General features: G+C 38.8%; 2 protein-coding genes across 3 annotated transcripts; one reads left to right on the top strand and one right to left on the bottom strand.

Moving 5' to 3' along the window:
* Positions 1 to 648: 648 nt before the first annotated feature.
* On the top strand, positions 649 to 4,576 carry atp5mf (ATP synthase membrane subunit f). The gene is made up of 4 exons (XM_041777976.1): positions 649 to 715; positions 1,697 to 1,804; positions 4,224 to 4,340; positions 4,430 to 4,576. The coding sequence occupies exons 1-4, from the start codon at positions 700 to 702 to the stop codon at positions 4,456 to 4,458; spliced, it is 270 nt and encodes an 89-aa protein (XP_041633910.1). The 5' UTR covers positions 649 to 699; the 3' UTR covers positions 4,459 to 4,576.
* A 1,199-nt stretch (positions 4,577 to 5,775) lies between these two features.
* Positions 5,776 to 10,265, bottom strand: cpsf4 (cleavage and polyadenylation specific factor 4). Of its 2 annotated transcripts, XM_041777941.1 has the most exons (9): positions 10,065 to 10,265; positions 9,811 to 9,935; positions 9,595 to 9,645; positions 9,168 to 9,320; positions 8,902 to 8,997; positions 8,627 to 8,720; positions 8,367 to 8,439; positions 8,039 to 8,200; positions 5,776 to 6,142 (listed from the first exon to the last, which is right to left on the bottom strand). In XM_041777941.1, exons 2-9 carry the CDS (start codon positions 9,911 to 9,913, stop codon positions 6,074 to 6,076), a joined length of 801 nt encoding a protein of 266 aa, XP_041633875.1. In that variant the 5' UTR covers positions 9,914 to 9,935; positions 10,065 to 10,265; the 3' UTR covers positions 5,776 to 6,073. The 2 variants fall into 2 exon arrangements, with proteins under 2 accessions (XP_041633875.1, XP_041633874.1); XM_041777940.1 differs by having other exon boundaries at positions 9,811 to 10,265.
* Between the last annotated feature and the right edge of the window lie 1,576 nt (positions 10,266 to 11,841).

Below are 11,841 nucleotides of genomic sequence, written 5' to 3'. Positions count from 1 at the left end.
ACAAGTTGATGAAACAAGGAAAAATTAAACAATTAAAAATAAACTAATATAACTTTTAAATTTACAGTAATAACCCCCACTGTGCATTTTTTGCACACTAGGAGGAAAATGAGGCAGCAATTTGTAGGAATACCAGAGAGTTAAATACATTTTTAAGTTATTGTTTACTTATAGATGTACTGATTAAGTCTTCTTATTGATAATTAATACCTTAAAACAAATGTATGAATTATTTTTAGTTTACTTTAATTTACTGTATTAATTCCTAATTTGTTTTTTTTTTTTTTTATTGAACTGAACTTAAGCTTCTTACCTCATATTTAGAATAATTTCAGTATCATTTTCGTTGTCTCTGATAACATCGACATATAAAGCTTTAGCCTTCTTCACATCCGTCAGGTTTTAGAAGTACTGAATAACCTCCAATATTTTTTCCTCTTGTAGGATTATTTTTTTGCTTTTGAATGTTAAATCTATGACACAGTGATGTGTTTCAAGGGAGCAGCCGATGTTTAAACACCAAATTCCCTATGAGGGTATTTAATAAATCTGATTTATTGTTTTAACTGCCGCCTCGGCTTTCTGGTACTATTCTGCCCTCTAGCGGATCGGTTGAAGAACTACATCTCCTCCCATAATGCACCGCCTCTCCGTATTCCCATAATTCTCTGCTCCCAGCCCTCTGCTGCACCAGTCAAGATGGCGGACAGACCAGGTAATACATCGTGTCCTCTGATTAAAATTCCTTATTATTTCGTTTATCGTGTGTTTTAGTCGCTTTAGGTTGTTGTATTCTTGATTTCCTTTGTCTTAGTTTGTGTGTTTCCGTGTCGGAGGATTGCTAATGAGTGAATTTAAAGTTTAAACGTGTCTGGAGGCCGAACATGAATCCTGCACGTCTCTTCAAGGACTTTTAGTGTCATTGTCCGTTTTTATCTTTAAATTATAAAACAGTCATTTTTAACATTTAACTTCAATATATAATAATAAAAACGTTTTAATTTGGTGTTTTATCCAGGTAAAGATAACGTGGTTTGCGTTCATTCACTCATGTGTCTGTTTGACGGCACGGGAACATTTCTGAACATTTTTATTTTACTGTAAAAGTATTAAACGGTAAAGTCACGATAACACATCTGAGGATTTATTAGATGAATTTTTATCCAACAGTCATAAATTGATTTAATAATGGCGCAGTGAAGGTCGTAATTCAGTTATATATGGTTTAAACGGCGGGGAGAAAATGCTCCATTCATTTACCGTTTTTATTTTAGTTCACCTAGACATGATAAAGGTCGACTAAGAATGCTTTAAGGGGAAATAATAATGAAAAAGACAATATTTTACAGCTTCTCAGGAGATGAAGACTGTTTACAAACACGTTCAGGTCTGAATTACATTTCCATACAGATGCCAGCTTTGGCTGAATACATTGAATTTGTAAATATCAGCATATCTGGCAAAATCCCAATATCATGCACCCCTTAATGTTTTTTATTTTTACTCTTTTATGTTGATCATCACAGCCTTAAACAGTTTGAGGCTGTGGTGATCAACAATTTAACCATTCAAAGTAATTAACATCTTATTAAATCCAAACATCCACTGCAGCTGAATGATAATTTAGCTGTGGTTGCATTTATACGTTACGCTTTTAACGTTTCCGATGTTGTTGTTATTGTTAATCTCTCTCCAGTTCCCGTGACAGAGAAGCGTCTGATGGACGTGAAGCTCGGCGAGTTGGGCACTTGGCTCGGAGGTCGAGACTTAACTCCAAATGGGATCATCTCATCCATCCGCAGAGGTGAGAACACCTGTCCACACTTCATCTACCTGTCCACACTTCATCTACCTGTCCACACTTCATCTACCTGTCCACACTTCATCTACCTGTCCACACTTCATCTACCTGTCCACACTTCATCTACCTGTCCACTCTTCATCTACCTGTCCACACTTCATCTACCTGTCCACACTTCATCTACCTGTTCGCGCTTTATCTACCTGATCAAACTTTACTCAAGTTTGATTTTTATCCTTAGTTTCAGTTTCTTCAGTGAAGTTAATCGGTTTAATAATTACATGATCAGTCCCTTGTAAACTGAAGGCTAAATCCCTGAGTGTCACTCAGCCATACTGCTGTGTTTTGCGCATTACTGTCTTGGGTAGGGTGTCCCAGTTATTGTTGGAATGGAGGTGTAGTTGGAGGGGTTAGGGGTGCATGGCTCTTTGGGGTTTTTCCAGAGGCACACTCCAAACCAAGTGTTGTGGGTAAAGATGCAGCTATCGTAAGAATCAGGGTTGATGCCGGTGTTTAGAGTGGCAATATAGCTGATGGCCAATACTGAGGCACTATATCCTTTCCATTACCTCTTTTTCTGTCTGACTTTGACAACCTCAGCAACTCTCATGTTTCATCAGTTTGCCTGACAGGTCGTATCCTCTGCCAAATAAAAAATCTCTTCTCTAAATCAGCAGTTAGGTGAGCTGAAAGTCGGCATTAAACTATTAGAGAACAACAGACAAACATCTGTAACTGATGTTCATGCCTGCACTATTTAACCAATGGTTGTTTGTCAAAAGGGTTGATATCGATGAGAAACTGATGCTTCTGCGCATTCCTGGTTATGGGAAATCTTCCAGAATGCCTGGTTAAATCAGTAGCAAGATTTGAAATTTTAACAACAATGTAATATAGTTCAATGTTTCAATAAATTATTGTCCTTTTGATTCTGAGCAAGCATTTAAAAAAGTCACTCATTCTAGAAATGTTAGCTAATGTTGGCCCATCTGTTTACTCCAGCGCTCTGGACAACTACCGATAACATATCGAGAACTTGGAGGGTTGTGCAGTTTTTTTGTGACTATTAGGTTGTTTCCACCAGTCCGGTTCGGCATGTGCTTTTTGGCGTTTCCATAGAGCAAAAGTTGGAAGAGGTCCCAAGAAACTGACCCACACGTCCCACTTTTTGGGCACCCTTCTGTTGGGGTACCAATCTTACCTATCCTTCTCAAAAAGGTGGAGCTACACACACAGCAAAAGGGGACTGCACTGACGTCGCGTCAGCACGCCACATGACCACTTGGCTCCTGGCTGCAAAAAATTAAAAAAAAAAACCATGGAAGTCTGCTCTGTGAGGAGCTGGCAAAAACGGGAGGAAAAACAGACTAATATCTGCTTAAATCTGGGATATTTGGACTCGGCGGAGAGCCACACTTTTTCCTAGTCTGCGGAAAGTGATATGTGGGCACAAATCCAGTTTCCTGAACATTTATCTGGACCTGATTTCAAGATCACAAAGCAGAGCCTGAAGGCTTACATCAGCCCGGTCTATCTAAGGTGGATGTGCAACTAAATTAAAACTGAAGTTTGGTGAATAAGCTGTAGATCAGTTGATACTCTGTATTGTAGAAAGTTACTCATCTACTTTTAATTTTAGGTAACTTGTGAAAACATCACTCTGTGGTTGTTGAGCGTTCTTGTAAAACTCTGCAGCTTATTTTAAAACGAGATCAACGCACCCAGGATATTTACTTAATCTAGTTTGATTTTAACACCAGTTAAACCTTGAGTTTCTTTTGGTTTTGTACATTTAGTTTTAGTGTTTGTGGAAACGCGGACTATTTTGTTGTTAAGCGTAACAAAACATACTCAATCAAACCGGACCACCTGGTGGAAACGCGGCTTTGGTTACAAGGGATACTCAAAATCAAGGGGTTTTGGTGCATGTGTTTTACAATTCCAGTGCAAGTACATGGTCTACAACAACAAAGGTGGACACCTTAGTTGTGGTTTTGCTGCACACTCCTAGATGACTTTCTCTTGAAATTTACTCCATTTGTAGTTGAGGCTCACTTGGAGGAGCAGCCCTACCTCAGCACTCTGTGCAGAAGTGGCTTAAATGCAAACAACCAGTGGCCCATCACACCTTTAATGGTCTGTAAATGTGACCGTAGAATCAAGGGCCACCCGGACTAGGTGCTGCTGATAGCAGCACAACCACTCAAAATTGGAGCGTCTGCCTCGAGCATCATGTCGGTGTATCTGTGATGGCAGCAGTACCCTGTTATATCCAAAAAAAAAAACACATAAACAACACTTAAGACATACCTGTTATGTCTGAAACAATAATGAACCAATATTTCTATAGCAAGAAACTCGGCAGTAAGATGTCAGACTGTTTTTGGCTGTGGTCTGAGCAATTTTTGTTATTTTCCTGCAGGTAACGAAAGGTATTACAACAAATACATCAACGTGAAGAAGGGAGGGATCGGAGGTGTCGCCATGATTCTGGTTGGTTATGTGGCTCTTAGCTACCTGTGGGACTACGACCACATCAGTGAGTAAACGTCTTATATCTGGTTCAGACTTAATTTAGAATATTAAACAAAAAGGAAGGCTTAACATCTTTTTGTCTTTTTTTTCCAGAACACGACCGCTGGAGGAAGTATCACTGAACTGTCAGACGCTTGGGGGTCAAACTCGAGTCCGTTTGTTCCTCTGATTGGCTCTATTCTCAGATCTTTATGTTTAATATGACTGGTGTGACCAATAATAAAAGAACTCCCTGTGGGATCCTGTCTAATGTATTTTTTTGTTTATGTAGTTGTATTAATATGTTAAGTACACCTGCTCAGCTGCTCATTAGCATGCATATCTTATCAGCCAATCATGTGGAAGCATTTAGGCAAGGGCAAGACAAAGGGCTCAACTAGTATCAGAATAAAGAAATGACTTAAGAAGTGACTTAAATGTACCATGGTTGTTGCTCTGGTAGACTTGTGTGTCACTGAGGCCAAATTCTGACCCTACCATTCAAATATTGCTGCAGACATTCTAGACCCATCACACCAGGCAACGCTCTACCGTCTATTATTGTCCGATTCTGATGAGCACATGTGAAAAGTAGCCACAATTTGCTGTATGCTAGTATGGTCTCCTGCTTCTGTAGACCTTTGTGCATTCAGGGGTTGCTCCTCTGAGATGATTGAGTTTCTTCTCCGTCTTGTAGCTAAGGCTGACCTTCAGCACTTCATGACCATATCTTAATGCATTGGTTTCTGATGGGCTGATTAGATACTTGGGTTAATAAGCGATGGAGCAGGTGTACCTAATGAAGTGGCAAATGAGTGTATGAAATACCCTGGAACATCTGACATTCTGTTTAATTACAACTTGGAAAGAACCCGAAGCTGTATTTCTAAACACTGTGGATCCTCTCAGAGCTCTCATTAAAAATTTCAACCAAGTGGCCGTAGTCTAAGATTGATTAGGGAACATTCAGTAATTGAGGGGATAGACACTTGTCTGGTTAGCTGGGGGTCGACCCCATTGATAACACGAAGAATAAACAACCACGTAGAAAAAAAACCTCGCATCAGGTGGCACTACGATTCTGTAAGGTTTACAGTTACTGCAGGTGAAAGTACAGTGGTGGGTTTTTCAGTAGTGTGGTAGAGCTCTAATGTGTAGGCGCATGTTTAATTAACTCTGGCTTTCAGAGCTACTTAAGTGTATGGGAGTCAAACTGATGCAAAAAGATGACCTTCAATCTCTAATGTAATGCATTCAGAACCAGGGGGCAATTAAGTAGTACTGGTAGAAAATTCCTCAGTGCCTTCCTGAAAAATCACATTTACAGGACAGCCCAGGTGGATGTTCAGTTCAGACCGTGAGCAGGAGATGCTTTCCATCTTTACCAGAATGTAGTCTAAACCTCGGGGTAAAACCTTAGATAATGTCATGACACTTCTCTTGGATTAAATGCAGTTGTTTTAGTATAAACATTTATTTACATTCTCACTGACAGCACATTTACACTGTGGAACAGGTAGACACTGCAGTGATGTCACTGATAGTCACATGACCAGAGTTGAGGAGAATCACTTGAATGAAGCTCCATCGTGTCACAGAGCTGCTCTGTCTTTGATCTCTCTCAGTAAAAAGTCACTGAACAGGCACAGTCTCCGTTTCTTCTTCTTTACGTTAAACCATCAGTCTGCCAAGGGACAACCTTGCCCCTCAAGTCCTTCTCTCCCTTCTCACCTCAAGGAAGAGCAGAGGCGATGCGGGTTACTGTCCACTGAGGAAAGCGAGGTGACCTTTGGTGCATTTATTGGCATAATGTCCTTTTTCACCACACTGCAGACAGAAAGGAAGAGAACAAGAAAATACATAAATAAATAATGGAGTGATTAGTGACTAGGGCTGGGCAATTAATCGCCAATCAGAATAAATCACAAAATGGCCTGCTGCAATTTTCAAATCTCAGAAGGTGCAATATTTCTTCGACCTAAAATTTGTGTCAAAATACCAGATTAAGACTTTTTTTTGCAGCTGAGATGTTCTGTATTTCATATTGTGCAATCATTCTAGCAGCATATTTTTAGAATAGTGTACAAAAAAATTCCTATTTTCTTCATTTTTGTATTTTTTTTCTTGTTAAATATGAGAATTATATAAAAATGATCATTCCCTTTAATACAGGAGTTCATATCCAATTTGCAAAATGTGTTGAAATCATCACAATTAGATATTTTTTCAAAAATGTTCAGCCCTAGTTTAATCTAAAATTGTGTTGGTTATTGTATATTGCAATTTGATTATTTTCCCAAATCGTTCAGCCCTGTTAGTGACAGCCCGCTTTGATTAGCACTGAATCATGGTTATGCATGTACATATAAAAATAAATGTAAATGTTTCATTAAAAGTCTTTACATTGGTCAGAAATTAGATTTTCTTTCAGTGGAAACCAAAAACAGAAAATAAGTTTTAAATCTGAATTTTTAAAAAAATCATTATTTATGAAGTTTTGTTTTTATCTCATTAGATTAAAGGAATACTGATGAAAAACTTCACTGCAAGGCAACTTTTATTCTTACAGGGCAATCATAAAACATTGTGCCGATTATACATTGTACATGATGTACCTGCTGTCACCACTAGATGGCAGCATGGCAAAATGAAGATGGTGATTTGTAGATGTGATCAAGCTGGGATTGAAATCATCCATGTAAAATGAGAAGAAACTTTTTAATTAAGAGTCACTGTGATCTGTTTCTACTAGGTTGGCAGTAAGGAGCCGCTGTCATATTTGCATCTAGGTGTGATTATCACGGACCAGAAATATATTTGCTGTTCCACCTTACGTTCCAGTATATCTCCAGCTTCGTTATGTGCTTTTTTGTAAATATTTCTGCCTGTTTAAGGCATGTGTTAATAGAGGAAAACTCAAGAGGTCACACAGCTATCACAGACTGCATGCATCTACCTGATGTGTGAGATGTAAACTAAAAACATGACAACAATGAGTATTATGATAATTCTGAGCTCAGAACTGATAAAATAAACATCAGTACCAGCAGTGACACTGAAACAGTTCAAACTGATGACTGGTTGTCAGCATAGCAGCCATAATGCATTCAAGATGCACAGTTTACAGCAAGTTCATCTCTGACCTTACATAAAATGTGAAAAATACCACACTTTGTAAACTACAGTTCCAACTATTTTTTTTTTCATTGAACAAAAGAGCAAAAATATTAAAGTTTGACCTCCAAAAACAGCTGCACCTTTTGCTGACGACTCAAGCTTTTGCTAACTTTTTTTTTTTTTTAGATTTTTTTGGGGGGCTTTTTGTGCCTCTGAGACTCGAAAAAAGGGAAGAGAGCGAGGAGAGGCATGTGGGAAGTGGTGCCACAGGCCGGATTCAAACCTGGGCCGCCGCGTACATGGTGCGCACCCAGCCGCTTGACTACCGGTGCGGCCCAAAGCTTTTGCTAACTTTTAATGCTCATGTATTTTTAATGTCCTGAACAAAACTGGTATGATTAGAGGTGATCTTTCGGAGAAGCATGTTCAAATGTAGAGCCTATAAATCAGTAAAAATAGCATTATTTTGAAATATAATGGCTGAATTCCTGTTGATATTTGGGCACACAAGGCTTGGTCTTGATTAAGTTACTTACTGTAATTCATAATAAAGTAGACAGAGGTGCATCAGTGTTTACAACTGAGTTATTGGACTATCATTCTTACCTTGTAGCAGGTGACCTGGTCGAGTGGGCGTGGCCCTCTATTACCCATCATGTTGTTCTGCTGGCCCATTCCCATAGGTGTGTTGTTCTGAGGTCGCTGACCAGGACTGGAGCTGGTGAGCTGGATGAGCGAGAGGGACGAGCGCCCGATTGTTGGCACAGGCTGCAGTGGGGGGAAAAAAAGCAACATGGGAAGAGTTTTATTTTGACCTGACTCTGCCTGAAAATAATCTGACTGCATGTTCATAGAGGCATTTTATACATCATGAAATTAGTATATTAATAATATCACTACACAACCACTGAGGTGTGTGCAGGTGTTGGCTCACCTTTGTCTGGTTCTGTGTTTGCTGAGGCAGAGGAGGCTGTTCAGACGCTCCCATCGGCAGCTCAAACCGAGGACTGTGGACAAAATATCATTACATACAAAACCTGGCATAAAACATCTACTGCTGTTTTATTACTAGCTCATTCTTAACAAAATTTACTCTAGTAACATGACTGAGAAAAATCACATACAAAACAGAGCTATAACATGTAAGTAAAGCAGACAGTCCTTTTAGAAGTTAAATAAAAATAGTTAACTTACTGCATAAATTTACAGGATTTCCCTTCTGGACAGAAACCGACCAGGTAGTTGACACAAATCACTCTCCTGGTGTGCCGATGTCTGCAGTCAGGACCTACAACACACAAACATGGAGGTTTAAAAAAAAAAAAAAAGAACAGCTCAGATACAAAATATTTAAGCGATAGAGGCAAAGCAGCCGAGGTTAGAATCAGACCATAATTCAGATCATTTCAGGTTGAAATCAGAACCAGACGGTTTACTCAGCATCTGTGATTGTCTCTCTCTAAACTCACCATGTTTACAGAATCCACGGTCGTACCAAGGGCAGTCTTTAATCTTTGACTCAGGGTCGATGTGCAGGAATGGGCACTCCTTGTTACTGCATTCACCTGGAAGGGTATTGTACGATAATCGAAGGTGATGATCAACAGTCTCGCAAACAGCTGTTAAGCTCTTCATTGGGGTTTCATTTTAAAACACTGAGTAAACATCTGTCATGATGGGCAACTCTATAAATAAAAACTGACACAATGGTTGATAAATTCATTAAATGACAAACCAAACTTGGAGTAGAAGTAGCACTCAGGCATCTTGGTCATGTCGTATTCATGGAGGAACTCGCACTGGTCTCCTTTCTTACAGAGTCCTCTGAGCCAGTGTTTACACACCACCGTCTTCTCTCCGCTGATGTGTCTGAATGGACACATTCCACCTGAAATAATAAAAACACAATCAACCAACTAATTTGTACATAAAGCAGCTGATATACACATTATATAGGTTGATATTTACAGCTGATATAGAACAATACTTAATGCTGATGTAGAGCAATATTTACAGCGGATATATCAGTTGTAAATATCATTAGAAATTTTAATATCTGCCCATTCTTATTTTTTTTCTACCTTTGCTGCTCATACAGGTATCATGCCAATAATATCATGCATCAGTGTAAATGTCTTTATTTATTTATTTATTTTTGGTACCTTTAATGCAGGCAGCTCTCATGAAGAATTCGCACACCGCTGATCCAGACTCTACAGGGAAGAATAAAAATATTTAAACATGAATAAATCAAATGATAGCCTGAGTAAAATAAAATAATATGTGAAGTCATATCAGCTAAACACAGACTGTAGCATCAGTGTTTACAGTTCACCTGCCAGCGGCTAACTAGCAGCTAGCCTCAGTGTGTCACTTACTGTCCATGCCGGGGAAAGGTAGCGGTTGAGCCCCGAGCTGCTGCTCCACCGCCAACTCCAGATCAAACTTTATGTGATCCACGTTGGCCAGTAGCTCCTGCATCTTGAGTTTATGTCAGACTTCCCTTTAACCAAACTTTGATTTCAGTTTAGTCTGGTAACAATGAAACTTCAGTTCACCTGATATCCAGCTAGCTACAGAAGCTAAAGAGGCTAGCTAGGCTAACCCGTAACAATCAAGGAAAACTCAGCACCTGCTTTAATGCGTAGCCTGATGACTGGTAGAATTTAATACGGAACGACATTCAATAATGTAAAACTTCAATGGCGAGATGACCCTGCTTTCTAGAAATAATCGCCCTGTTTGTCGGTCTGTAACTTTTTATTAGCAGCTAGGTGCTAACTGTTGTCAACGGCATCTACATGGGAACGGGGGCGCGCGGACGGATCTCTAACACGACGTGATGAGGCAAAAGCAATCGATAGCCGAGTAGGTCGCTATACGGCTAATCGATCGCTGAGCAAATTCTCATCAAAGCTCTCGTTTTTTTTTCCTTCAAAATTACATATGGACATATGAAATTTATCAAAACAATTTTCAAATCGTTTACTATATCAGAGCTTTAATCTGATTTTTGCAAAAATTACTTACATGTCTGAACTCATCCTTCAGAGAAATTTACGAAAAATTATTATAGTAATATTTTAAATTATTTATTTAAGATTTATTGAAATTATTTTGATAAATACAATGATTTATTTATGGGTACATTGTATATTGTAAATATATTGTATAGATAAGTATAAATCAAATGAAATAAATGTTATACTTGTGTTATTCTTACATATTATATTGTATATCAAAATACAAAAAAAAATATTGCAATAATACAATAATATTTTAATCATATGAATGAATATAATTTATCATCCTACATATACTGTATATGTGTGTGTGTGTGGACATCGATTGCATAATTTCTATATAAATTATGCAATAAGTGGCGACTTTATAAAAAGTGTGCTAATTTTGTACCATAATTGAGGGTGATTAATGTGATAAATAGTAACAAGCCTAATATTTATTATTTCTTCATTATTTCTATGCTAATATGTGTTTAAAATCTAGACCTTTTGATATTTATTGTTTTGTACTTGTGTAACACCCTTTACAGAGACAGGGCACATTTAGTGTAATACATGTGAGGGGACAGTTCAATTGTTTTCCTCTTTTAAACCCTGTTTTTTGTGATTATATAAAATATTACATTTGTATAACCTCTTTCTGTTGGTGTTCATTGTTGACACAGAACTTAAAAAAGAAATATTATTACTAAAACTTAAAGAGAACTTCACTAAATACACAGTACAATGCAGAACTTTTTGACATGTTAGGGCCAGAAATTGAGGCTGAAGTAAGGCGTAGATGTGGCGAGTAAGCTGTCTGAGGGCACCATGGGGCAGGAAGGATTGACACAACCCCTGTCGTGCTCTGGATGTCTTAATATAACCAGGACTATGGGAAAATTTGCTTACGAAATAGCAAATTCCACACATTAAGGGTTGAGTAAGGGGTGGATGTGGCAAGGAAGAATGACCAAGGGTACTGTCTGGATGGGTGGTAGGGTTCCCAGGGGCCCCTGGTTGTGCTGTAAATGTCCTAAGGGCCCGAAAACTGCCCACACTCTCCGAGCATATTACCAGGGGTGAATAGGACTGAGAAAGAGACGCCACTGAGCTTGACCTTGGCTGTCGAGCCACACACATGCATGTTTCTCTCCAGCCCCCAGGTGTGGCACATCAGGCCTGTGATGAATCTCTAGCACCCTAAATACCAAAAATCTATGCACATATTTCACACTGGCTGGGTCAGCATTGTCTGTGGGGTTTGGGTTTAGAAGGTCTCAGGTTGAAGTGCCAGTAGTGATCAAAGTCTGGCTGCCAAAGATCTTCAGAAAACCTCCAAATGCTCAAAATGGCTGACCTGCAGGACAGTCCAAGATAAATTTCCCCACAGGGACATTAAAGTAT

Source organism: Cheilinus undulatus, linkage group 21 (genome assembly GCF_018320785.1).
Source record: "Cheilinus undulatus linkage group 21, ASM1832078v1, whole genome shotgun sequence".
Classification (NCBI taxonomy): domain Eukaryota; kingdom Metazoa; phylum Chordata; class Actinopteri; order Labriformes; family Labridae; genus Cheilinus; species Cheilinus undulatus.
This window is presented reverse-complemented; position numbering and strand designations above follow the sequence as displayed.

Coding starts and splice junctions, on each gene's coding strand:
- atp5mf (XM_041777976.1), top strand. Junction 1,805..4,223: donor CATCTCATCCATCCGCAGAG/GTGAGAACACCT, acceptor ATTTTCCTGCAG/GTAACGAAAGGTATTACAAC. Junction 4,341..4,429: donor GTGGGACTACGACCACATCA/GTGAGTAAACGT, acceptor TTTTTTTTCCAG/AACACGACCGCTGGAGGAAG.
- cpsf4 (XM_041777940.1), bottom strand. CDS start 9,913: ATGCAGGAGCTACTGGCCAACGTGGATCACATAAAGTTTGATCTGGAG. Junction 8,440..8,626: donor AAATCCTGTAAATTTATGCA/GTAAGTTAACTA, acceptor TTTTGTCCACAG/TCCTCGGTTTGAGCTGCCGA. Junction 6,143..8,038: donor ACCAGGTCACCTGCTACAAG/GTAAGAATGATA, acceptor TTCTGTCTGCAG/TGTGGTGAAAAAGGACATTA.